Here is a 27,992-nt window from a genome sequence, read left to right on the forward strand (position 1 = left end):
TTTCCACATACTGCTTTCTTTTACCTCCCCTGAATGTCCACTTTCTGATATACTAGAATTCCATTCATATGTCCATAATGCACTTGGACCATGTCACATGCCCAATGTGCACACAATTGTATGTGTCTACCTTCTTTTGCACCGCATGAAGGCCCCCTCCGCCCCCTCGCCCCCCCCCACTCCCCAACCCTTGTTGGAGAATTCTGGTCTTTGGAGGTGCATCTCCCCTTTTTATGATTGGGTGTCTCTTCTTGACACCTTCAGTTTGCAAATACTCAACCATATGTCATACTTTCTCCTTATGGGGAAGGCAACTGAGGCCGCAGTGATGATCAAAATAACACCCTTGGTAAATACTGAAATAGAGCATGTTTAAAGTATTCATTGTCCGATTACAGACCCTAAAAATGGGTGAGGTATCACTACTCAGCCTTTTGCATCTCTCCGAAGCATACGTTGTCATCAATACCACCCTATGCATTCTGTCATCTCACGGGGGGCGTGCAGGCTGACCCTTGCAGGGAGTTGCTTCCTGTCTTGGTGGTTGATCTCAAAATGCATTGTCTGGGGGAATGGTGTCCCTTAAACCCCAAATAGCTTTTCTGGCTTGCACCATGGGTTGGTGCCGTCCAAGCTTCTTTTCCATACTGGAATCCATGCTGGAGATGGTGATGTATGGAACAGCTATAGAATGTAGAGGGTACAATGTTTCAAAATAGGTTAGAAATTAAATCTATATGGATTGAGATTTCAAAGAATGATAAATAAGTAAATTATGATGCATCTGGAGGAAAATAAATCACATGAATAATACTTAAGGTATATTGCCTAATAATAACCAACATCTTCAATTTTATCTAAAGTGTATATCATACCCTGATATAAAATGGCTATGGTTTTACATTTAGGCTTAACTAACTGTCTGCTGGAGAGGGTATGGATGCGTGGAGCCACAGATCCAATACAAATCAGCATTGTCATTTATATTTGGAAGTAAATACTATTGTATATTTAAAACCTCTAATACGTCACATAGGATTTGAGTACAAGAGAATATGTATCGTTCATGAACTTTGGAGTATAACGAGAAGTCGCTGGAAGAGGATACATGGTCTCTATGTATGGAATGGACATCAGCCCAGATTTTTTTTAGTTTGCACTAAATCCTGGGAAGTGAATGACAAAGTTAAAAATAAACTCTTCAGAATGTGTTTAACATGGAAATGTTTGAGGAGGTTTGTATTGTGTCTTGACTATGTAATCAATTATCACAGTGCTTTGCTTGCTGTCCTTTACTGACATGGTGCATTACATTGATAACAAGTGTTTAGTGTTGTTTGTTATTTGATTACAATGTATTGATTTATTTAAAACGGTTCAACCAAATACATGTAAAAAATCATCACATTGCCCTCTTCATCTAGATAAGAAATCTGAGGTCAGCCTAATTCAAAACAATGTTTCAAAGGAGTTTTGTAATTACTGGTGGATTCCTGTGGGATTTGCTATGAAAGACCTGGAAGAGACTTACTCGTCTAGGACAATCTTATAACATAGATGTCCCACTTCTCTACTATGCCTAAAGAATCAAAGGGCATAGTAGAGAAGGAGGCTTTTAATACAAAGAATATAGACATGTGTGCTCAAGATAAAAATGACGATGGCAACGCTTTACCGACTATGGATAAAGACGCTTATCTCATGAAAGGGGCCCAAGAGGCACCCCTTCCAGCACTATCAGAAAAGGAAAAATTCAATGAGATAGAAAAAATCGGAAAGGCAGTTTCCCCAAAAGATATTCCCGTGGAAATGAAAACTGTGCTAAGTTGGAGGGCTGACAAAGTAGTGCTTGACAATCCTAGTTTAAATCGTGGTGCAGTAATGAAGATTTTTTGCCAAATCCCGGCTCTTCGTAACTTGGTATCAAATGATATCGACTGGATAAAATTACCTTCCTCATGTAACTACCGGATGATATGCAAGTTTAAATCACCTATAATTGCCTCCCTGATTCGGACCCATTATGGGGACTTGGAGTATCTGGGTTATAAGTTATTTGACTTCTATTCAATGGATGATGCAACCGAGTTCCTTGACTTTCAAGAAATAGAAAGACAGCAAAATACAAAAAGTGAATATAATGACAATCAAATTACAATGTTGCAGGCAAAGGTAAATTCACAAGCTGAGTCTGTGGAACAAATCATAAAAAGTCTAGCATGGCTAGAACCTTTGATGAAATCAATCCGTAAAGAGACCCCAGGAGATGACAAATCATAAAACAATTCCTTCTTAGTAAAATCATGGAATTGTTGTGGCTTTAAAAACTTAAAGTCGTGGTTTAGGATGCTAGATTGCGAGAATCGTCCAGCAATCACTATCCTACAAGAAACCATGGCCACCATAGATATTCCTATGGAGGGATTTACAAGCTTTTTTAGTCATGCTCAAAAGGGCATATTTGGACGTCCAAAGGGCGGCCTTGCCATTTATGTCTCCTTGGTATATAATGTGGAAATAAGGAAGTTATATTGCTCCGAGGAGATGCTAGCTATTATTGTAATGTCAAGGAGTAATCAGAATGTTCCATTGTTGATAATAGGCTTATACTGGAACCCAAATGGAACACACATTGATGGTATTCTTGAAAGACTGAATGCTTTATTGTTGGAGGTGGTGGATGAAATGCCCAACATCGAAATTATTGTGGGTGGGGATTTCAATTCCACTCTCATACAAAAAAATCTGGAAGATGAAGGTCAAAATGTTCAGTATGCAAATTTGTCGAGTGAGAGGGGCCAGTTATGGTCAGACTTTTTTAAAGAATGGGATATGCAAGTTATTCCTTTTGCAAATTATGGGTCAAAATTTACCTGGTCTAGGGGAATATATAATTCCTCGATTGACTATTTTGTCACCTCAAAAACACTAGCCACGATGGCTTTGCCTTGTACAATAGAAATGTCTGCCCTGAGTGATCACTCGATTTTGACATGTACTATGAGTTGTAAATTTGGTACATATTCTACGTACAAACCATTGGTGTTACCTGAATCCGACAGACAGATGCTATCAATAAAGTGGAATTTGAAAACGTGCAGGTCTTTGAACAGCCTAGTCAGTCGTGATATATTAAAATATAATCCCAAGCTGTTGTCAACGGAAGAATGTAGATCATTAGATCTCATGAATGAGAATATGATTCACCACCACCTCAGTCAGATAGTCACTGGAAACAAGCAAGACACATCTACAGATCTAGTTGGACGTCATAATTTTGAGATAATGAAAAGAAAAAGAGAGAAAAACGCTGAAATTAGAATTCTGGCAAGGGACTACACCAATCATTTTGACCAAGTAACGTATAGGAAAAAATTAATTATGACTAAATATAAACAGGACATCAAAACTATTAAATTCAATGCCTATCTGAGAAAAAATCAAAATATGATTAATCTCATGATAGGTAGGAAAACACGCGAAATCTGGGCTATACTAAGAGATCCTATGGAAAGAAGCCAAGCAGAGAAATGCTCTACAGTGAGTGGCGACCTATGGACTGAATTTTATAGTAACAAATATGTATTACCAGATAAGTTCAGGTCACTTAAGTACGAGGTAAAGGTATCATTACTGCCCCACAGTTGTCCATGGGACATCGAAACAATTGAGTCAGTGATTACGAATCTAAAGTTTTCAAAAGCAGCGGGCCCGGATGGAATTCCTCCATGCCTGTTGAAGGATGATCCAAAATTTTGGGCAGCTCACTTAATGCGCAGCTTTGATATCATCTTTAAAACAAAGAAACTACCAGCTTCCTGGACATCTGCTTTAATTATTCCCCTACATAAAAAAGGAGGAACAGCTGACCCAAAAAACTTTAGACCCATAGCTTTGATAGATACTCCCGCAAAAATTTTCGCATGTTTACTTCTCAGAGAACTGAATGCATCTATAATGTCTCTACGTATCCTCTCACGCTTTCAAACAGGCTTTAGAAAATGCATGGGAACACAACTGAATGCAACTATTCTTGCGCACTTATTAAAGAGCTCAAGAGGAGAACTTAATGGTCCAATATATATGGCATTGGTGGACCTGTCCTCAGCGTTTGACTGTGTGATTAGAGAAATATTGTGGGCAAAGATGCACAAATGGCAGATCCCAGTGCATATAATAACAATGATAGCCATGCTCCATAGTAACACCAGTTATAGCGTAAGAATTGATGGTACGGGTCGGCTAACTGACCCAATAAATACGTTTATTGGGGTGAAACAAGGCTGTAACCTCGCGGCCACTCTGTTTAATTTGTATCTAGCAGATATAGATAAGTTGTGGGAACAATCGAATAGCTTTGCTGTAAAATTGGGACATCTAAGCATACATTGGCTGGTTTTTGCCGATGATATCATTCTTTTAGATCGCACGCCATTTGGACTACAAAACAAAATACATCTGTTCTATGGCTACTGTGAAAAACACAACTTGGCAGTCAACCCTGGAAAATCGAATATAATGATTTTCTCTAACAAAAGGAAAACAATATCATTTAAATGGCTAATCAATGGAAACATGATTCCTCGTTCACTAGGGTTGACTTACTTGGGATATAACTTAACGAACTTTGATTCACTGAAAAAATGGCAAAAAGCAATATCAATTAAAGCATTGCCACTTATAGCACAAATGAAGATTATCCATCGTAAGCTTTGTAGATTCTCTCTTATCCCACTAATAGAGTTTTACCTGCTTAAAGTAGAGGCAATTATATTATATGGATTAGATTTATGCACACTAGCGATGGGGCATATTCTAAATTCCGTACAGGGAATGATTTGGAAAAAGGTATTACTCTTGCCCCTTTCGATGCCAAATCCCATAATAATTCATGAATTGGGGCTTACATCTTTGGCGTCAAAAATGATATGGCGCAGGTTGGCAAACTTTGCTAAAGTTCTCCAACCAATGGAAAACTCGCTATATGAAGATTTAGCGGTTATGATTAAGAGGGGCAAACCTGATTCCTTACAGAAGTCTTACAAGGAGATACAACAGGTATTGGATTTGATTGCGCAAAGTACAACAGACCTAGCTACCTTGCCTCAAATAGTAAAAAAAAAACCTATATATTTATGATTGGGCAAATACATCTGATTTAATTGGACAATATAAAACGTATGAAGAATACTCTAAATTTAGGCATAACCAAAAACCAATACTACTACATATTAGGCAGGTACCTAGTAATCTGATAAGAGCAACGTACATGCGATTCAAGTTTAATTTACTGTTAACGAAAGACCGCATGAAATGTTGGAAACATAACAAAAACGAGGAGTTTAACTTGAATTGTAGATTTTGTATGAGTGATGTAAATGAATCCTTGAAACATCTAGTATTATACTGTATTTCTTTTGAGGAAGATAGACAAAAATATTTGGGCAAATTCCTATTTGGCACCATGGGAATTCCCCCAGAAACGCTATGGGTAGAATGCATGTGGGGAAACAGGATTTCACTTATACTTGCACTAGTCAAACTCCTACAAAGTATTGAAAAAAAACTCGATTGTGTTGAGAATTATAGTAAAGAATAGAAAAAGATGTGAAATTTGTAAATGTTTTATCTAAGTGAGCCCAAGTATATTGACAGCTTCTTCCGATACTGTTTGGACTTGTAGTGCTTGAATTTAGATTTATATATGCTGTTTTATTATGTTGGTAGAAATATTTTTAAGAATAACTGTGTTATACATTGAAGAAACATGTTTCATATGTATTTTGAAATTTGAATTTTATGTTTGAAGACAAATTGGATGTTGTAAAGATCTATCATCAAAAACAACAATAAAAAAAAAAAAACTGGTGGATTCCTGTGGGATTTGCTATGAAAGACCTGGAAGAGACTTACTCGTCTAGGACAATCTTATAACATAGATGTTGTAATGGGTCTGCCTTTTCCTAGTGATTTTCCATTCCCATAGGATCCCTAGTATCTTCCCACTGTATTGATACCAATTTACATAAGACTCCACATGTGTGCCTCTGTAGGTAGAGCATTCTGGTAGCTCAGTGAGTTATGCATGCACTACTGAAATGTTTTTAACCTGCAGTTCACAGGTTCAAATTCCGGCAGGATTCCACCCTTCATACTTCTGTTGATAAATTAAGTGTCAATAATGGGGATATTAATACTTGCGATTTAGAGCATAATGGAATGGCTACATCGGTGGTGGAAAGCTAACAACCTAAGGTAAGATAAGGCAGTCCTGTATGGTGCCCTCTGGCAATGTTGCCCTCCATGTGCGTGGTTCTGCAGAAAAAGGTGGGATGAGGTTTTGTTAGGAGGATAGAGTAGGCAAGCAGCAGAAAGGCTGGATGATAATGAGTGCAGGTTGGGAGCACCTATGGTGCACAGAATTTGCTGAGTTCTAGTGTGTTTGAGCGTGGAGGGTACCCCAGGGCGTTCTACCTTTAAGGGTAGACCCGGTGTTAGGGGGATAACCATAGATGAAGTAGATTGGAGGGTTGATAGGGAAAAAATAGGGTAGGAGTCTGTGTGTATTGTGCTATATCGTGAGGTTCCTATGGGATAGGGGTCTGCAACCATTGACTCTCTAGATGGTTTGGACTACAGCTCCCATCAGCCCTACCCAGCATACCAAATAGCAAGGGACAAAGGGATTCGTAGTCCACCTGGAGAGCCGCAAGTTGCAGATCCCTGCTCAGGGGTGTGGATGTTGTGTAACATGCTGGGAATAATTAGTGAGGGAGGATTAGGTGGAAAGGAGGAATGGAGTAAGCGTTGAGAGATTTCTTGTGTGTTCTTAGTTTCTCATTTGTTGAGAGTTAGGTTGATTGGACGAATAAGCGCCTATATATGCTTTTTCTAAATGGAGGTATATGGAAGCCGGAAATTTTAGTTGGGTTGAGCTGTGTTTGTTGTATATTCAAATTGCTTAGTTGAATAGCCGTGTTTCGTTGTTTCCTGATTGTCTGGTGGTGCACTTCCATGCAGAGATATTTGTGCAGGGAATTCCGAAGTTTGGCAGACAGCATGGAGAAAGGGGGTCTCGTCCTTTCTTTCTGAAGTAGAGAACAAGGACTAGGGCAGCACCACTCCATGCAAGAGTCCAGGATGAGGTGTATAATGTTGAAAAAGCCTTCTGAAGCAAGCTGGGCCCGCTACATGGTACATGTGGTGGGCAATGCCAAGGGTTTTGAAGTGTATCTTTTTCTTATTTTTTTTTTATGGGGAGTCAGTGGAGTGCAGAAGTGGTGTGTTTGAACGTTTTCATTCTATGGAGTAGTCTGGCTGCTGAGGTGTGTGCTCTTTAAAGCTTTTCCCTGAGGTATTTCAAGAGATCTGGGTAAAAACTGTTTGAGTAATCCAGTCTTGTTGGGACAAGTGATATTACACGGTCATCTATTGGGTACTTCCACAAATTTATTTTTTGTTGGGGGACCAGGCTCAAGTGTGGAAGAGTGTAGACCTGAGTCAGAAAATAGGAGACTGGTTACCCCTCCCTTACTCGGTAGAGGGCACTAAATGCTTTACCCTTCCCGGATTACATAACCATCAGCTATTATTTATGCTTCTGGTTTTTTGAGAGGGATAATACTATTACTCCCCTGTTTTTGTATTCCAAAAAAACATTTTTATTTTTTATAGAGTGTATAAAAAAGCCTTAGAAACAGCTTCGTCAATGGGTCAAAGTGATCAACAGAACAACAACATTGAGATTCAACTCGTATACATATAGGCCCTCATTACGGCTTTGGCGGTAGCCATGCCGCTATTGGCGGCACGGCTGCCACCAAAACCGGATCTGGGTCCGGGTTCCCTGAATGGGGAATTACCAGGCCATTCCGAGTTTGGAGAGCCCAGTAATTCCCCCTACAGGGAACCCAGGCCCAGACCTTCCCCATTCCCATTTGAGCCCCCATAGGGCTCAATGGGAATGGGTGCAGGGAGATAACAACGGGCCGATTACGACCGGCCCGTTGTTAGCTCCCTGGTCCCCTCGCGGGACCCGGTAACGACGCCTGGTTTTACCAGGCATCCTTACCAAGTCCCGCGAGGGAACCTCGTAATTTTGCGGAATGGGTTTAACGTGTCCGCCTCCATTAGTGGAGCCCGTTACCCTATTCCGCAAACCTTATAATGAGGCCCATAGTGTTTAGATAACATAGTTGCTAAATAAAGAAAAACATGATTCATGCAGCACATGTTACACATAAAAGAGCGTTGTGACTGGGGGTTAGTATAATAGTGATATTTCTACTATTTTATCAGGACACATTGATGTACATGGTATCTTTTCTATTCTGAAGAGCACAGAATAAGTCAGGTTTTCATATTCAAGTTGTCGACACGTATTTCGGCTCTCGGTCTGTGTTATACTGTACTCTCGTGTACAGTTAATTAAGGACCCATCTTCAGGACAAAAAGTTCATTTTAGTGCAAAGTTATTCAGAAAAAACATCCCCCGCTGTTTATGCAGCCTACAATCCATAACACAGAACAAGTGTTTGTCTCAAGTTTCTTTCAAAATCATGCATGGCTTTTTTTCATATATTATGGTAATCTAAAGGAAAAAAGGAGACTTCCTTATAACAAGGCAGAAGCAGTAGGGAAATGTGCAATGGTTTCCAGTCCTAGGTACTTGGATGTCAGATTCCTTCTACGTGTGGGTGACAGAATCTTGCTGCTGTACAGGGCCAGATTAAGATATGCATATTGTCTAGTTTATTCCAGGTTGTTTTTTACCAGATCCTATTTCCAGTGGTAGCTAGCACCATCTTTAGGCATTACTGCTAAAGAATGGTCCACCTGTTGTTGTTCTACAATCGGTGCGAATGGAAATGCTAGTATTAATCCATTGTTTCTTGCTGTAATGGCAGCAAGCATTTTCTACCAGAGGTGCAATGCCAACCAACTGGCTTGATACCGCTCTTCCTACAAGGGGGCCCATGCATTGTGGATGCACTGAAACTCACTTTTACTGAACCCCCACATTGTGCAATGCGCTCCAGCTTTCCTGCTAATGGCCATGCAAGGTCATTGCCTAGGCCATTGTGACTCGCCCTCATGTTGTGTATTTACAGTTTATTCCAGAATCTGCACGTTTCAATATCTCTGTTGGAAATAACCAAGCTGCCATGAACACCTTAAAATGGATCGCCAAGGTCAATCGCTCTGCCCTGCCGGAAGGTGTACTGAAAGAACCCCCAACGGTAAGAGCCGCTGTCTTATGTTCTCAGACATTTCCGCACTCAAATGGATCAGAGTCTTTGGGTCTCATGAGTATTGTGGAGACTGTAAAAATGGGTTATATTTTGGGTTGTATACGAATTGTTTGTTTTACAACTGTTCGAATTACAATTGACCTTTTCACAATTGACCGAATTGTGAAATTGTGAAGGTCAATTGTAACATATATGTGGGGGGAAACCCCCCACAACCCCCCGCCCAATGCCAAACCCCCCAAAACCCATATACATATATATATATATATCAATTGTGAAAAGGTCAATTGTGACCCTTTAAATTCGGTCAATTGTTCATTCGAACAATTGTAAACGAACAGTTTGGGTAATACCATATTTTCAGTAGCCGGAGTCTAATTTTTAAAGATTACAGGCTTCCTCCCTTTTCGATCTAGAGTGAGCTAGAAATAGCTCTTCCACCCAGATATAAGTAGCTTTTCTGTAATTTTTGGGGTGCTGCCATAATTCATACTCCTCTATAACATGCAGAGACTTTTTGACAAACGAAACCCACGGTAATCCCATACCCGCTTCATAGTTAATCAAGTGGATCAATTCTTCAAATAATGTAATTAGTACTGGGGTATGCCATAGCATTAGCCAATACATAACGGGCTTCATAGATACCATGTTCCCTACAGGACACAAACCAGTTTCCATAGGAATCAAAGCGTTAGGTGCACCTCTAGGGAGCATAAGTAACTTCTTAAAAAGAAATGTCTACGACGGCCAAACCTGAGCTGTTAGCGTATACCCATAATTCGGCCCCAAGAGCCGAATTAATGACTAGTTTTCTATACAATTCAATTGCTGGGCTGACTGCCTCCCGACTCGTGACAATTAAAACAAAATTCAGTTAGCACCACTGAGCTTTTCTCATCAAATACAGGCTCTACGCAACTGGACAGTTCAAGACCCGTTCTCATGAAAGCGAATGTCCAAAAAATCATAAGAAGTGACCTGCTCCAATTTAAGGCTCTCTACACAGATATCAATATCCGGATGCTTTGCAAACTTGGGTTCAAAAACCATGGTCTTAGTTTTGCCAACATTTAAAAATAGCTGTAAATCCTCACGTTTCTTTAAAAAGGATGCTAGGGTAACTCTGAGCCCCTGTGGGAAAGTAGACAATAACAGATCATCTCCAAAAAAGAGCTCAGGATAAAAATCGGAACCTATTTTGGAAGATCCAGACATTCCAAAGTGTGTGCAGAAATAACTTCTTTGATAAATATACAAAATAAAAGGGGGCAAGAACGTACTCCTGTCTTACACCTTTTATTGCATCAAATTTGGGAGTGATCTCACCTGCTAGCCCAAAACGCACAACTGCCTTGTTAAAACTATAGGATGATTGAATAGCCAGAATTAGGTTATGAGCCATATTCTTACTCTTCAGAACCGTCCACTAGTATATCGCGGGCACACAGTCGAATGCTGTCTTAAGGTCTACAAAGACGGCCTAAAGTTTAATTCTCTTCAGGACTGTATGAGCATGAACAAACAAAAACTTTGGTCGATTGTTCCTTTTCCATTTTGGAAACCTGCCTGGAGTGTACTAAGTCTCCTATTCTCATCGGCCCATGTCTCCATCCTGCTAGGGATCAACTTGGCAAAAGTCCTCTAGCATGGAAATTGGCCTGTAGTTGGTCGGTTGCTCTCTCGCCCCTTTCTTATTAATTGCCACAGTTTCTGGATGGCGCCATGACTTCGGGACTCAGGTTTATGTAACCCTGGTGTTTATTAGCAGACTTGTGCTACCTGTTTTCCTGCAAAGGAGATAGGTTTATGGATGTTTACCCATCATGTTTATTTGGACAGCGACGTGACCCTCTGGCCTCCCAGGCAGTACACATTCCTAACTGAGATGAATGATTGTGCCCTCGTCTGTCCCGTTGAGCGTACAAAGACCTTTAACATAACAACTGAAATTAGGTTATCTATGCATCTCTTGTTTCCTGTACATAATCACAAAATGGCAGCCTAACAAACTCTTATTCCACTAAAGTAAAGACCACATTGTAACTGTTATAAATTCGTATATCTCATTAACACGTGTGTCATTAAATCAACTATATGCATTGGATCTTTAAGGAAATGTGGTTTAATTACTATATTTGGACAAGATCAGTTTAGTGATAACAAGGATAACCTAAACACATCAGCTATTCCCATGAAAATACGTCCTACCTCCAGTAAAGATCTGCCTTAAATCTGGGCAAACCCCCTCGTCTTCCTGGACCTCGGTGAAAAATATCAGATTAGTTCTAAATGGCCAGACGCATGTAGTCCCATGAGTAATCTGGACAGATTGGCATTAAGAAGACTGACCCTCCTGCCTTTTGTTCTTGGTGGAGGAACTAGACTGTAGACTTTGAAGTAAAGACAGTGGAGCGCAGCCGCATTTGGTTCTGCCGCGTAGAGCTTAGTCGAAATGCACACCGGGGTTCTTTGGTTTAGCGCAGAGTCATCTGTCCAGTCTTTGGACCCGCCTGGTCACTGAAGTCCTTCTAGACACTTACCAAGAACTAGCTCATGTTCATTTCTCTTGGGGGGCTTTCTGTTGTTGTCCAGGTCATGCTAATGGCAGATGGTAGTATGAATTTGGGACCATTCCCACTGCTAGCAGAGAGGGGACACTAGCAATCCACAATGATCTTGCTGCCAGGAACCTTCAGGGATGGTCTTGTCCCCGCTCCCTCAACACCTTCCGTGGTCCAGACACTCCCGTTGGCTGGGTCACTCCACCCACCTTCTTAAACGAGCCAGTTCTTTTGCTGGGAAAACTGAAACCTTTTACTCACCCGTAGAACAGAACTCCAACTCAGATACAATTAACCCCTTTGTTACTGGCAGATTGCACAGCTTCTAGTCCGCTGTCCAACATATGTTTCTAGTAACTTCCAGAGTGCGTATGTCACCATATTAAGTATTGCTGAAAGCTATCTGGAGTGAGCACCTCATAGAGGCCATTTTCTTTCCTAAGCTGGGATGGCTTATTCTGAGGCTGTCCCTCTAAACTATCTTGATCACTGTTATGATTTTGAAATTCTGGGCCTTTCTGCCCAAGCGCTAGCCTTGCTTTAACTGCCTCACTGCATGTCTAGTCTCAAGCCTGTTTGATGCCATTACCCATTTGCCTTTCCCTTCTAACAGTTTTGGGAAAGATTTGGGGTGGTTCGCTAAATCTAGTAAGGTGTATGCTATGCTATCTTTTGGCCTATATGTACAGTTAAAGTTACCCTTGGTGATGTATGTGGCTGGTTATTAGTGAGTGGCTGGAGATTATCCATACTGGAGGCTATTTTACATTTGTCAATAAATAGTGGCTACACTGGTTTTTACCACTAGCTAAAGCTGCCCTCTGATCCTCGCAAGCATTCCTAGTTGGTACCTAGAGTATGTATTATAATTGTATTTAAGCCATTAGCCAACCATTCCTGTAGGAGAGTGCTATCTAACCTGTCATCATCAAGATGGCTTTATCTTCAACTCCCATTAGCGCCAGCCATCGTAGTCAATGCTGTGTGATCATTGGAATTGTAGGGAAAATACTCTATAGAATGAGCAGTTAGCTAATCTTAATCTGGGTCATACAATCTTGCAAGAGAGGATGTAGAAACGCACTTAATCATCAGACTAGGGAGCCCTTCCTTGTGGTCTTTGACTCACCTCTGCTTTGCCACCTTTTCCTACTAGCTGTTCAGGCCTGTAGACACTGTGTCACTGTCTGAGAGGGAGACCTATTTACCCACCATTCAAGCTACCTGCAGCCCTTTCTAAAAAGATGTACTTTTGCCTTGAAGTGTATCCCTTAAAGTGTAGCTGAATAGTTTAGAGGTTCTGGTACTGGCTGCAGTGGGCCTAGATCTAACTTCTCTACAAATTGAAACCAATTACTCCCTGTACGGAAAAGTAGTATCTGCCACTGAAACCTTTATTCTTAATAAATTGCTTCACAACCATCAGTAAATTGACTTTGCCTGTTAATTGTAATCTGGTGGAGTGGGGCCATTATGTCGCGATATCATCTTTAAAGTGATGCAGCCCAGTATCCTTTGCAAGGAGCAAACTTTCTTTACATGGTTTTTCTGCTGTATTCATGAGTAGACATCTAATTGGGCAAGCTTTGCTTGTCCTCCATTTGTATTTAGGGTCAAATTTGCTTGGAAATCTGTGATTGAACCCCAGAATGTGACTTTCGGTGGTTGTGATGTTAATCTTCATTTTCTCAAGCAATACAGTTCACAAGTGTTTAACGGAGTCTTCGTTGACAAGGTTTACGTCTTTATGTGTTCCTAGATGTTAAGCCTCCTAGCTGGTCTGTTCTAGAAAATCCTCATGCGTATGTGCTTTGGTTTCACAGAATCTTTATCGTTCCATAGGAAGCACGATGGTGGCCATGAAGGACAGATGGTCTGTGCCCATCTATTCTCTTGGCGGCTGAGTAAGTTTCTCTGAAGGACATTTCTCCACCAGAACATTGCCTACATAATTAGCTCCTTTCTAAGTAGTACAGATCATTGAGTGGGAAATATATTGTGTTCACATAGATGTGCATGTTTCACAAGCCAAACCTCTTTCCCAAGGACCCCCTTACTTTCCACTGACTGTTGAGTATTGACATGAGGAATATGACTTTTGCATCATGTGCCTGTCTGCCAGCACCTGTTCCTTACATTGTTGGTGTTTCTTTTCTACGCGGTGCTCTGTGTCTCTGTCCAAGACTGTCATTCGGTCTCTTTGCTGGCATGTCTGATCCTTTGCAGTACTGCTGGCTGGATTCAGCTGTCTGCAGGTGGTACGGTACTTCTGAATGTGTGCAGTACACCTATGAGTGCACTGCATACATGCATTTAGTGAATTACTATTTTAGCGAATTATTACGATTTGGGCATAACATATTTGGTTACAAGTAAACAGCATTTGCATGTTTGATGTTTTGCAAAGCCCCCATCTTCACCTTTGTGAAAAGAGATCACAATGGTGGTGGAGGGGGAGTGGGGATGGCCAGTGTGACAGGGTTAGGGTCAAAATGGGGTGGGGGGTAGGGAGAGTCCCTTCTAATCCTGGTGCAGAAAGCATATTAAAGCAAGTGTCAGAACTAGCCCTGCACCAGACAGTTGAAGTGGAAATTGGGGGGTCCTTAGTCCCCCAAAAATGCTCCCCCATGTGCCAGAAACGTCAACCCTGATACCACTCTTTGTGTTTCAATGCCTCTCCAAACAGTTGCTGGCCACTGCTTTCTTTTCTGTTTCAGAACCATGACTCCCAAAATTCCCTTACAGGCAGCCAGGAAAACCAGAAACCGAGCAAAACAAACTCAAAACTGGAAATGCAGCCATTCATGCTGATTAAACCGGCACAGCAATCCAACAGCATCCAGCGCTACAGAGAAGTGGCAATCTCACCATGCCAACAGAAAAATAATGCTCCAGCCATTCAGCATATCAGAGAAACACCAAAGACTGTTGTAAAAACCGTGCTGGCAGGGGTGTTGCTAGGTCTGGAAAAGACCCGGGGCTACGCTGATGTCGGAACTGTTGGGACTGGGGGCTAGCTAGCCTTTTGGTTGTAGCTCCTGAGATTCTATCCGGGGCTACAACCAAAAGACCAGGGGCTATAGCCCCCTTAGCCCCCCCCTAGCAACGCCTCTGCGTGCTGGAAAAGGGGGCAGGGGCTTAGAGGATATTTAAGCTTCCCAGCTGTGTAGCTCACCTCCAGGGGGTGAGGGGTGAGGCAGGCATTGATTGGTGTAAGGAGTCAGCTGAGCGCTACAGCCAATGGGGAAGGGAGGAATGTACTTAAGCACCAGCCTCGCAGTATGAAAGGAGACCGCACAAGGGGCAGGGTTGTACGGTTGAGGTTGTAGTTGGAGTTGGAGGGCAGAGCCGAGACGAGTGCTGGAGTGGCAGATTTTGAAAAGGTGAGGTATTTGAGAGAGAGTAGTATCATTGGTGTGCAGGGTAGAATAGGAATTGGAGAGGGAGGTGTATTGAAGGTGTGAGAGGGGGAGAGATGGTCGAGTGTGGGAGATAGCGGTAGACTAGTGTGGTGGTAGTAGTAGTTAGTGAAGGGGAGTGAGTGTTACAAAGTGTGGAGAGGGGTGTAGAGGTGGGGTGCAAGGAATAGGGTTTAGTAAATAAGTGGGGAGAGTAGTGAGAGTGGGAGCAGTGGAAAGTTGAGCAGGGCACCGTATCCCTGAGTTTGGTGGCGAGAGTAGCAGGAGAGTAGTAGGTAGAGTAGTAGTAGTGAGAGGGGGTAACGGAGAACAGTAGTAGCAGGAGTCGTGGTAGAGTGCAGAAGATAGTGTAGTAGCAGTGAGAGTGATAAAAGTAGTAGTAGTGTGAAGAGCAGGCACAGTAGTGCTATCGTGAAGAGGAGGTTGTATGATATGATATGGCAATTGTAATGTGCCTTACACAGGTGTTTCAAGGCGCGAAGTGGTGGAGTGTAGGAGGAAGAGTATTGCAGTGGGGATGGTAGTGGTAGGAGGAGCGGTGGTTGTAGTAGAGTGGGGAAGCAGGAGGAGAGCACATATCCAAGGGTGGAGGCAGGAGGAGGGGAGAGAAACATCAGAGACACAGAGGAGAAGAACTTGGGAGGCGAGCAGGTGGGTGGAGTTGGACAGAGGAGGAAGTTTGGGCAGTGTAGTAGAGTAGCAAGAGGAGCTAGTACGGGACCTTAAGATCAGGCGGCACACATACCCCACTGATCAGCACTAACCATCGCTCGTGTTTGGTTAAGTAGAAGATCCCTGAGGGAGCTAGTACGGGGCCTTAAGATCAGGCGGCACACATACCCCACTGATCAGCACTAACCATCGCTCGTGTTTGGTTAAGTAGAAGATCCCTGAGGGAGCTAGTACGGGGCCTTAAGATCAGGCGGCACACATACCCCACTGATCAGCACTAACCTGAGGGAGCTAGTACGGGACCTTAAGATCAGGCGGCACACATACCCCACTGATCAGCACTAACCATCGCTCGTGTTTGGTTAAGTAGAAGATCCCTGAGGGAGCTAGTACGGGGCCTTAAGATCAGGCGGCACACATACCCCACTGATCAGCACTAACCTGAGGGAGCTAGTACGGGACCTTAAGATCAGGCGGCACACATACCCCACTGATCAGCACTAACCATCGCTTGTGTTTGGTTAAGTAGAAGATCCCTGAGGGAGTTAGTACGGGGCCTTAAGATCAGACGGCACACATACCCCACTGATCAGCGCTAACCATCGCTCGTGTTTGGTTAAGTAGAAGATCCCTGAGGGAGCTAGTACGGGGCCTTAAGATCAGGCGGCACACATACCCCACTGATCAGCACTAACCTGAGGGAGCTAGTGGGGACCTTAAGATCAGGCGGCACACATACCCCACTGATCAGCACTAACCATCGCTCGTGTTTGGTTAAGTAGAAGATCCCTGAGGGAGCTAGGTAGCCTGCACTTAAGGAAGCAATCTATATTTCAGATAAGCCTGAGACAGTAGGGATTTATTGAGAAATAGCAGTAACCTGGTGTTCCGGGCACCTGGGCTAGGGTGGGAATCCCAAGGGAGGTCAGAGATAGGGACGACCCTAGTAGCACTTCCCCACACCCCTTTTTGTTTACCTATTCTAACTCCTTCACCAAGAACCGTCCATGCCTCCTTGATTTTGTTAATAAAACCCTTTTTCCGGCCATCTGTCCCATCAGTTACTCACTTAATTTCTTTGTTCAATGAACATCTTTTCCTCTGTCCTTTCCTGTTTGCTTTGCTCTTATTGCCACTTAAAACATTTACTTCCCCCTGTACCCAAGTCCAACATCAATTTCATTCCCTCTCTATTCCCATTTCCCATTCATTCTTTTATTTTAATGGTCTGTTTGGAGCAGTGAAATATGTTTGCAATTTATACCATTTGTGAATCCTCTCCATGAAACGTCCGCAAAGCTACATCCAGTCAGCAGAATACAAATGAAAACTGTAAATGTTCTATACGTGGTATCCGATGAGAATCTAAAGCGACCCATGTTGCACTGCGTGAGTGAATGAAGACCATGCAACAAAGTAAATAATGAAGAGCAGCAACAACAACAAAAAAGGCCCATGCACAGCTGCCTAGCAGGACGACTCTAGGTATCGCTGCCGTGCAGTACAGTGCTGACTGTATTTGACTGGATAGGTTGAACTGATGGATGCTTTACTTTCTGTGCGACTACCCTTAGATTCTACGCCATCAAACCTGCTTCTGTCTTGTTGATTACATTTTATGTATAGTGCAGAGAACTATAGATTGTGAACCCAGCTCACAATCAACAGTGCTGCACAAAAGCAAAGAAGCAAGTGCACACTTTGGGTAGGCAAGTTACATGTTCAGAGAGGCGTTGTTTAAAGAGACTGGACAGCAGTTCTCAATACTTACCCCCAGATGATAATAAAAATACAAATAATACAGTTCTGAAGTGCAGGGATAGGGGGCGCTGTCTAATGGAAGTAGGATGGCTGTTCCAAAACGTCCTATGCAATATACCCGATTTACTCCCTTGTGTTGTGGGGATTTCTTCAATAGACTGTGATCCTATTGTAAAGCACCCCTTATTCCTGTTTTCAAATGAGTCTCAAATTCTGGGTTTTATTGGAATAAAACCCGGAATGACAAATTCGGTATAGCTGTCCTCATACCAACACCTGCCACATACTCCACATCATCCTAACTAAACACAGCTGGCTGCACACCCGCCAGCCTAGGCGTTCTCCTCAGGCCGAACGCAGCCAGAATCAGTCTGGTATCACCCTGCCAGAACGAACACATACTCCCCATCATCCTAACTAAACACAGCTGGCTGCACACCCGCCAGCCTAGGCGTTCTCCTCAGGCCGAACGCAGCCAGAATCAGTCTGGTATCACCCTGCCAGAACGCCCACATACTCCCCATCATCCTAACTAAACACAGCTGGCTGCACACCCGCCAGCCTAGGCGTTCTCCTCAGGCCGAACGCAGCCAGAATCAGTCTGGTATCACCCTGCCAGAACGCCCACATACTCCCCATCATCCTAACTAAACACACCTGGCTGCACACCCGCCAGCCTAGGCGTTCTCCTCAGGCCGAACGCAGCCAGAATCAGTCTGGTATCACCCTGCCAGAACGAACACATACTCCCCATCATCCTAACTAAACACAGCTGGCTGCACACCCGCCAGCCTAGGCGTTCTCCTCAGGCCGAACGCAGCCAGAATCAGTCTGGTATCACCTTGCCAGAACGAACACATTCTCCTGATCTCCCAACGCCACACCTACCGCTAAGAAGCAGCTATCATACGAGTGCCACACCTGCTGCACACATATCCAGTGCACACACGCACCTTTTGAGACTCTCTCTCTCTTCTGACTTCAACTACAGTTCCCGAGGGCGCTCAACCTACCAGCGCCTTGAGATCATACCAATGGTACATAAGGCGCTATATAAATGCAAAGTAACATAACATAACTCGTCTGAATCTTTTTTATAACTAAAAGCATTCTTTTCTATACTACATGTAGCTAAGGTCACTTGATGGAGCTATATATATATATATATATATATATATGTATGTAATATGCCACTTTTTAAAATGAGCATGTATTTAAACTGTTCCTCTATACGTGCGATGGTTGGGAGGCGCTGTACTATAGAACACATCATTCTAACCATGAGCCTTTCTCACTTTCATTTTAGGATCAAAAGGGGTCATTGCTTGATGTCTTGCACAGCAAATACTTACGGACAACCTTGCAACTATGGGTCATCTGGTAAGTGTACCTCTATTGCTTTAAATACGTCCTTTGTTGACCTAGTGACACTAACTAACATGTGAAAATTCACCACTTCACGCATAACAATGACCTAGAGGATAACGTGCCTTAATTATGGGTAGAAATGGAAACACCAAGCCCTCCTCTGTGAGGTCACATATTGAGTGGTAAGCGGCCGTGCTTCATCTGTGAGGTAGAGCTGGGATGGGACATGATACTGACATTGCCTTATCCTGGAAGTACACACTGAGTGCTAAGTGATCTAATGCCGGAAGTGTGCGGAAGAGACAGAACCGCAAGTGACATAACGCCTCACCTGGGACATGGGCTCCATGGTAAGTGAAACTGCCTTCTCTTGATGCACTGGCAGAATGGCAAATGGTAAAGGCTTCAGTTTGCATATTTTGTGCATGATAATAAGTTCTACAGGGGCCCGCCTGTGATACATTGTCAACGACTGGACCAACAGAACGTGCTTTGACCCTTTTAGCAGAGAGATGGTAGGGTCGGTCATTCCCTGCGGACACTTTCTCACCATTCAACCATGTAGTGGGCTAAAGAGTGAGCGGTTTAAGAGATAAAAAAATACATAGTGGAACTCAAACTACATCTCTGCTGGTGTTCCGCACATTATGAGGGGACTGACCAAGGGTCTGCCAATGCATCGCATACAATGATTGAAAGGAATCTCACATAGAACTGGAGCAAATAAAAGCATAAAGAATGAGAAACACTGGGCTAATCAGGCTAAGAGTAAAAAAGATGAAGAGAAAGGACCCCCAATGTGTTGAGATGCTGAGTGCACCATCGACTGAAATCCAACGAAAATAAATGCATCGAAATTCTATCGTTTACATTCATATCCATCAAAACTTATCCATCAAATATAGGAATGGGCAAGTTTCAATGTATATGTACTTTTAAATGTAAAAAAAGGCATTTCGATGCATGATGCATTTATTTATGGTGTTAAACTGTTAAATGGTGCAACCCAACCCTAACTCCAACCCTAAGCCTAAACCATCCCTAACCCTTAATCTAACCCTTAATCTAACCCTTAATCTAACCCCTAAACTAACCTTTAATATAACCCTAGCCCCAACCCTAACCCTAGCCCCAACCCTAACCCTAAATCTAAGCCTAACCCTAATTATCCTTTGAAAGTATCCATTAAAATGTATTCAATTAATATGCTTTTCGATGGAAAAGCAATTCGGTGAATACATTTCGATGGATAAACATTCGATGGATAGGAATTCGATGGAAATACCAGATACCACCATGCAGCATCCTATTGTATCCTGTGTGCTGCAGACGGAAGCCCCAGTATCCAAACGCCAGGTACCAGGGGTATGCAATCCCATCTTGGATTGGGCAGGCAGTAACAGTGGAGTGCTGGCCATCTTGCTTCGGGGGGTCATTCTACATGAGTCTGCCTGACTGGGGGAAATATGCTGCAGGGGTTGGCAATGTTGTCCAGAAAGCGGAGTGCCTGCACTGACTGGCCACTCAGCAGCCCCGTCCTTGGAGCTGTAGGTGCTACACGATGCTTCTCCGCCCATCACCCCACCGGTACCACTGTTAATGAGTGAACGCAGACCACGTAGGGCCACACGTGCAGGACTCGTGAAGGGTAGAGGTGGAATTGTAAGCGGGTCTCAACAAGATACCCGTAGACTTTAATGTTGTTACTGTAAGGCATGTTAATAAATTAGAGTGCACTTCTGAGGTTCATCTAAAAACAATCCAGATACAATCATTAGAATCCAACTAAGAAGCACTAAATGTCTTCCCATTTCAACTCCTCCTCTCTTCTGAACCTGAGTCTGTCATCTAGAGGTGCTCATTGCAGGTGCAGTTGTGATTCTGTGACCTTTCTCTGGTAGCCCTGCTCCACTCTTACCATGGCTCCTGAACAATCAATGCTTGGTGTAGGGAGACAGCAGTACATATGTTAAAAGGTTCTTCTGTACACATATTTCAAAAAAGGTAGCAGGCGCTCCTCTCCAGAGAGAAAATGGCATGATAACCTGTTCTGAGGTGAGAGTTTGCAGCACACGCTTTTTGCTCACTGTACCTTTCACAGATGGGAAATAGCCATTTGCATATCAGTCTTTGTCCCGCCCACATGGGCAGTCCAGCACCGAAATGCTCTGGCAATTCCTCTTTGAACAAGAGTACCGACAGCAACCCCATACACGTGTTTCAGCCTTGTTGGGCCTCATCAGTGAGGTGAAGCTTTGCCTCTCTGAGCACAGTGAGCAGGGAGTCCACGTCTGGTTGCCCCCAGGTAACTCAGGGTGACCAACCCCAAGTTCCTTGCAAATATTTCCAGAAGTGGACTCCCTGCTAACTGTGCTCAAATATGCAAATGGATATTTCCCACCTGTGAAAGGTACAGTGAGCAAAAAGCAGATGGCTGCGAACTCTCAAAGTGGTTAAAAACCACTGAACAGGTTATCATGCCGTGTTCTTTCAAGAGAGGGGCGCCTGCTACCTTTTTGGTATTTTTGTACACATACTCCTGGCCTTAAGAGCAAGACCTGTCCTACATATTTCTATTGGCTGCTACTGAATCCAAGATTCAAGGCTGTCGCTGTTTACATTTCCACACGTCTCTTTTGTAAATTCCATCCTAGTTATGTTCCTGAAATCATTTTGCTACAGTTTTACAGAATAAACATGCCTCCTGTTTGCCATGCTATACCACGCATTTCCATGGTGAGTGTAGGTGTCCTATTCGCGAGGTCTTATGCTCCGCTTTCTCCCCCATCCCAAGCACAGGCCCCTGGCTGGCATGCTTGCTTTTCTGCTGTCAGAGTTCTGGGTGTGCACTAAGCCGGAGCCAATGGCCCTTTCTGATGCTAGTGGCCCAGAGAGGATCATGTGGCATGGAATTGCCCGCTGTGAACGAAGGAAACATTTTTGGGAATACAACCCGCTATAGTTTGTGACTAAGTGGGTGGGTGTGCCTCTCCCATTGTGCAAGGTGCCCTCCAGTTAGGATGGGCACAGGGAAACAAAATCAGAAAGTCAAACATCCGAGTCCCTCGAACCTTAAACCACATGAATTAGAAGACAAGACAATCCAATAACCCACGTCATTTCACTTAAAATAAGCACTCACAGTGCAGTGAATATACACCTACCAAGGAAAGGTTCGATTAAGTAATCATTTAAATACAATGATCAGGTGCATTGCCCTTATGAGGGGAGGAGTCCTCCCTACTGTCTGCTATGCCATCGGTCTAAGTGCCCACTCTAGGTGTGAATCCGTGGCAACCTGTATTGCAGGTCTGGTGGAGCGGGCAAGTGTGGTAGTGCAGGCATGAAGGGTGCCCTGGTATGCCACAGAAGGGCAGGCCATCTGATGGCAGGCCTCAGGATGGTGACTGTGGTAAGACCGGCATGACTGCCTCCCAGTGTACGCAATGCTCAATTATGGCTGCTTTATGTTGCTGGAGGTAGAGTTCAGCATTAGTGGTCAAGCATTAAAGCACTACACGGCGTCCGACAGTATTTGAGAGCTTCAGGCTTAACTACTCTTTGACTAACGTGAGGGGCCTCTGTACAGTCTTCCATTCCATATGATAGGCTAACTGTTTCTTAAATACATTGAAATGACACTGTGCCCATCAAAACAACCTTTCTCCTGGCCTAACTCCGCTTGAACCTCTTAAAAGGTACTGAAACTGTGCCCGTTCAGTGATGCAAGAGGTTGCTCCTTAAAGCTGCAGGCAGGATGGCATGTCCTAAATTCTAGGAAGGGTCAGGCATCTGGTTGCAGATCTCCTTTGATAAAGATTCCCTTCCACCATGGCGCTAAGAGAACCGCTCGGATATTCCAGACGCTGCCGCACTGGAGGTAGGTGGCTGCTTCCCTCTGTCTCTTAACTCCTGATGAGAGTTTGTACAGTAGGGAATAGGATGCCGGGAGGTTGGCATGGTTACGTCTGCTTTGGTCACCAGTTCGCTCAAGGCTTCCATGCAGGCCTTTGGATGCTCTGATTCAATCAGAGCCATAGAGAGAGGGGTGATCTATAATGGCCTCTGCAGAGTAACTTGTTCTTTCATGCCTATTTCTGATGTCAGTCTCATAGCATGGGAGGTTCTGGCACAGATGATGGACTTGCCACTGTCATGTTTTTCGATTTTATGTTAAAGGTTATTTATACTGTGCACTATCTATCACCACCTGTGTGGTCCCCTGGCACTCTGGCAGACGTGTGAGAGAAGGTTAGTGGGACTGAGCGGAGAAAAGGGCAAGAGAGCTGTGATGTGCTGTTGGCAGCTTTAGTTCGGTTTACACCGTTTGCTGCACTTAGGTGTGTTTTTCGGTTGGTAAACGTCATATGCGGTTGTGTGAGGCTATGTGTGGTTTGTTTTGTTGTAGTGGAGACTGTGACGAGCAGATGCCCCGTGTTCCCTTCCTTCTTTGCAATAGGCCGAGAAGGCATATTTTGTAACCAACCTGAAGGACATGCTGGCAGTGAGTGGTAAAGAATGTAATCAATTGACAATGAACCCAACCCAGGTGCTTGGCAACCTAATTAGAGGCTGTACAGGGTGTCCCGTCTCCTTCCCAGGACAGATCCATGCTTCTCAGTAAACTGCGGGCCTGCAGTGAAGATCCCACTTTCTACCAATCCCTTCATTCCAGGCATAGGAAGAGAGGAAACTGCATTAGAGCAGATGCAAGTCCAGGCAGTCTTTGGACGCTAGTGCACAGTCCTAGCAGGGTGTTGACATTCAACTTAAAAGAGAAAGTCCCCGCCTTCCATTAAAAATAAAGGCACCCTTGACAGACCTGGCTCACCAAACCTTCCAACAACATTGACCAATGCATACTTCCTGTTGTCTGGTAGTTCGCCTACTCTTAGCTTGAAACTCACACAATGTAAACTTGGAGGTTCTGGTGCCTGGGCAAACCCCATGTCTTATTTTTCAGGGGCCCCAGCTACACTTAAGATGATGTTGCCCAGTTTCAGTCCAGCAGTAGTTGAATTGATGCCAGCTGCTGTTTGGTCTTTCATATAGCCATAAAAATCGCACACCTCCTACTGTCGCTGAATTCTTATATTTTTTTATATAACTTGGCTTCCTGACCTCTGCACTGCAAAAATACAGGTCCAGCACAGAGGTTGAAAGGATTCTCTTTCAGACGATTCTTTCTTGTGCCATCATTTTGCCAGGCATAACGGCACAACTGTGGGGCATCTGGAAAAGGGCAATAGCAAGGCACACACATTGGTCTATAACTGGTTTTTGTTACGCCCACATTAATAGCAGGAGATAGCAGCAGGTTCGATGTGCCTTTTTTATTATTTGCTAAAAACTCTGGGCATCTCCCGGTGGAATGGCTTCAGCCTTTAAATGCCAGTTAGGTGTCCAGCCCATTTAGGCATTTGCAAAGTGAAAGGTTTTACCAATTTCCATAATTCTTGTCACTTGGCCTGAGTGCACGTGCTATCCTATCCTAATTCCCCACTGCAAAATGGTATAGCGTCGTTTCATCAACAGTCATTTTTACGACTGCCTTTTTTTACGAGTAAAGAATTACGAAAAAGGTCATCAAAATTTTGGGGGAGGGGAAAAGGCAGATAAGGGGTTGGGTAGTCGGGAATAGTTAAAAATAGGTGTGGGAAACCCCCCCAAAAAATGTAGATGACGTTTTTCGTAATTGTGTACTCGTAAAAAAGGCAGTCGTAAAAATTACTTTCGATGAAATAACATAGAACCAGCGAAATTTGTGTGATGCTTTGGCTTACTTAACTCGTATAAATAACGTGTTCATATTTCATCCCAGCTGTACATCTCTAGATCATGAACATCCACTTGTTTGTGTTTTGTAGGGGAGCGAGGAGAGCCTGAGTATTTCTGATTGGGGGAAAGGGGGAGGGATGTATAGATTGGAAAAACGATCTACCGACACATGTAGATTATTTCCCTACAACCTGAAGAAACAGCAAAGATTTGGAACTGAGGGGTAGAAGATTAAGTAGAAGGCATCTCTGTTGCCAGACCCTTTCTCGCTCGAAGTAGAAGGTGGTGCTTACTGTACTGCTGGCAGGGCTGTCTGGGCGACTGGCAAGATCATGAAGTGACAGGCAATGGTAGTAATAATACCAGTCCCCTAGAAGCGGACTACAATGTTACTTATGTGAGGAGGATCGATGGAAGAGTGTTTCCTCAGGCTCAACATCCAAATATACTATTTTGCTGTTCTGTGGTCTCCTATTTTATTTTTCATAAAATGGTTTGTTTGTTAGTATTAGAACTGGCACAGCAACCCAAAGTCAATAGAAAATTTGGACATGCTGTCCATTTTGTCCAATGTACTAGTTAGTTTCTTGAACCTTTGGCAGATGTCTGAAGCATGCCTCATAACGATTCCCTCGGGTAGCTTGTTAGAGCTTGCCCACTTTATAGGATATTGTACCCAGAGTTTGAAAAATGACACACCACAGGGCACAGTGTGACGATGCCAAGTCCTGGGCTTTGTCAAAGGGGGTTGAGAGCTCTTCTCCAGGGGATGTGGGAGGTGCAGGGATAAATCCAGATGCAGTTTTCCCATTAAGGATAAAACTGTTCAGGGTGCAAATTCATGGCTGGAACCCCCCACCCCCGCTTGTGGCAGTATGTTTCAGTGCAGACCACTGATCTCTGCAAGATCACAAACTTGCCAGTATTTCAGAACTTCAAGATCAGAAGCAGAAGAGAGACCCAAACTATTGCCACACTTTTGAAGAGTTTTGCCCCACAGAGGGAGAGCTGCAGTACAGAGCTGGCATCGCACACCGCCGTACTTGGAGCCAAGGAGAGAGAGAGAGCCGAACAGCCAAACCATCCCCGAGGACTGGAAGGGAGAGAATCCGAGTGAAGTACCCATCGAAAACTGGGATACACAGCAACAAGTAGCGATAAAGCCACTTTTGGACACAACAGATCCAAATGCCTTGCAGGGCTGCCAAGCAGCCAGGCTAACCCATGCAACAATAGGCCCCCTTTGAACTCAAGGGACCTAAAGGGGAGCCATGCCCCCGGCCCCCGAAAGGACTGGGTGGAACAGAGTCCTGGAACACGAACTCTTGCGTTCCCGGCCCGTTATCTGTCATGCGGCGAACCCATGCTGAAAGAATGGGTGAGGCGTAGCCCCCTATTAAAGGTGGCACTTTATACACACTCTCTGGGTAGAAAAGACGGGGTTAGGAAAGGGCCCTAATCCCGGACAGGGGAAGGGTGTAAAAACCGGGAGGGGAAGTGTGGGTGATTTGGGTGAGGTTGGAGGTGGAGGATGACGGTTTATGGTCTTTCCAAACGAAAGTTTTTACATCGAAAATTATCCATTGAAAATGTTTGCATCGAATGCAATTTTTGTGGGTTTTTTATGGGGGTACCCCCAACCACCCGTTTTTGCCCTTAAAAACCCACCACAACGAAAATGAACCCTTTACCCCACACATATATCCATTCAAAGCATATTTTTTCGATGGATACGTTTCGATAGAAAACGTTTTGTTGGAAAAGATTTTGATGGAAAGACTGGATACCGAGTATGGCTTAGAGACCAGCAGGAGGGAGGAAGGAGCATTGGACTGTGAAGGCGATTTGTGGAGTAGATCAGGTATTGGTTAGAGTGTGAAAGTGGTATGGCAGTGTGAGTCTGCGTGTTTGTGTGCCAAGTGTTTAGAAAGACTAGTGTAAGGAGTGAGTGTGATGCAAATTAATATTGGATGAAAGGATGGTGACTGAATAACAAGTAGTGTGGAGGGGGGAGCAGTAGTGTGGAGCAGGCAGAAGTAGTATGGAGGGGAGGAATAACGTACAAGGGTGGAGGCAGTGAAACCTCGAAGAGACCGATGACTGGTGGGAGGTGTGAGGTGCAGGGAGTAAACAGTAAGAGTAGAAAGGAAGAGGTGAGAAAGGGCATGATAGAAAAAGCCTCAGTCAAACAGTGTAATGGCAAGGCACCTTCCAACCCATTAAAACACCAACCACTGGATAGTTGGGTAGTCCCTGGGGGAGTCTAGTGAGAAGGCTTTCAGCCTTTAGGATTTCACTGGTGTAAGAAGCCAGTGTTAGACAGTAAGAGTCAATCTTCTGTACCTGGTTTACCAAGGGTCGGGGAGGGAACGAGTTTTTTTCTGCAATTCTGAGAACATAATTGAAGGCACATAGGGCAGAGATATGCGGTGTACTGGCAGAAACATGGACTGAAATGAAGAACGCCATTATTGGTGTGTCCACCTTTCTTATAGGTACACAAAATTAAGAAAGTCATATTTAAAATGCATGTAGTAAGAACAAAATGAATACTGTCATTGAAAAAGTCAATGGGGCTGCCTTTCATTTATTGCAAAGTTCAGTATCATATGCCCAGATGCAGCGATTTGTGATGAAGTCCTATATGAGGGCAAGTTGATGAGATTGGGGTGACCATGGGGAATGGGACCTGCCAGCCACTCTGCGATGCAGGCCACCGAGGTGAAATACGGCGGGTCCCCTCTAGTCCCCAGTCCCTCACCAGCCATATGTGCTTGGTAAGAAGGTGACAAACCATGAGAGTGTCTCCAAGCGAGACCAACGGCAGGAACTAGAGTAGTCCGGGTACTCGATGAGGAGACCCATGAACAAGGATCACCAGGCAATCTTCTGATTACCCAGGAACTGTCAGAGTAGGGCAGGGAACCCCTTTCAATAGGTTGGGGACCCAACCCTGGTAAACTACCCAGCTTGCCAATTAGCCCCTTGCCATGATAAGAAATCCCAGGTGCATAACAGAGAGGCTGTGTAGTTCGCACTGGGAAGGCTGATGAACGATCCAATAAATCTGTGTTATCAATAGATCAGTCCCTGCATTTATGGAAGTATACATATAGATAGCATTTCTACAACTGGTCACGGGTTATGTTGATGTGAGCGTGTGAGCCCTACCCACCACC

At 43.9% G+C, this 27,992-nt stretch overlaps 1 protein-coding gene across 5 annotated transcripts in view; it reads left to right on the forward strand.

Annotated features, from left to right (window-relative positions):
* Positions 1 to 27,992, forward strand: part of SVOPL (SVOP like) — a 366,808-nt gene that overhangs the window by 244,762 nt on the left and 94,054 nt on the right. For all 5 annotated transcript variants that reach the window (XM_069628739.1, XM_069628741.1, XM_069628742.1 and 2 more), the window contains 2 exons: positions 9,111 to 9,239; positions 18,974 to 19,047. In XM_069628739.1, the coding sequence (XP_069484840.1) occupies positions 9,111 to 9,239; positions 18,974 to 19,047 (203 nt within the window). The remainder of the gene's footprint in view (positions 1 to 9,110; positions 9,240 to 18,973; positions 19,048 to 27,992) is intronic.

This window comes from Ambystoma mexicanum, chromosome 12 (genome assembly GCF_040938575.1).
Source record: "Ambystoma mexicanum isolate Mex_15411 chromosome 12, UKY_AmexF1_1, whole genome shotgun sequence".
In the NCBI taxonomy this organism is placed as follows: domain Eukaryota; kingdom Metazoa; phylum Chordata; class Amphibia; order Caudata; family Ambystomatidae; genus Ambystoma; species Ambystoma mexicanum.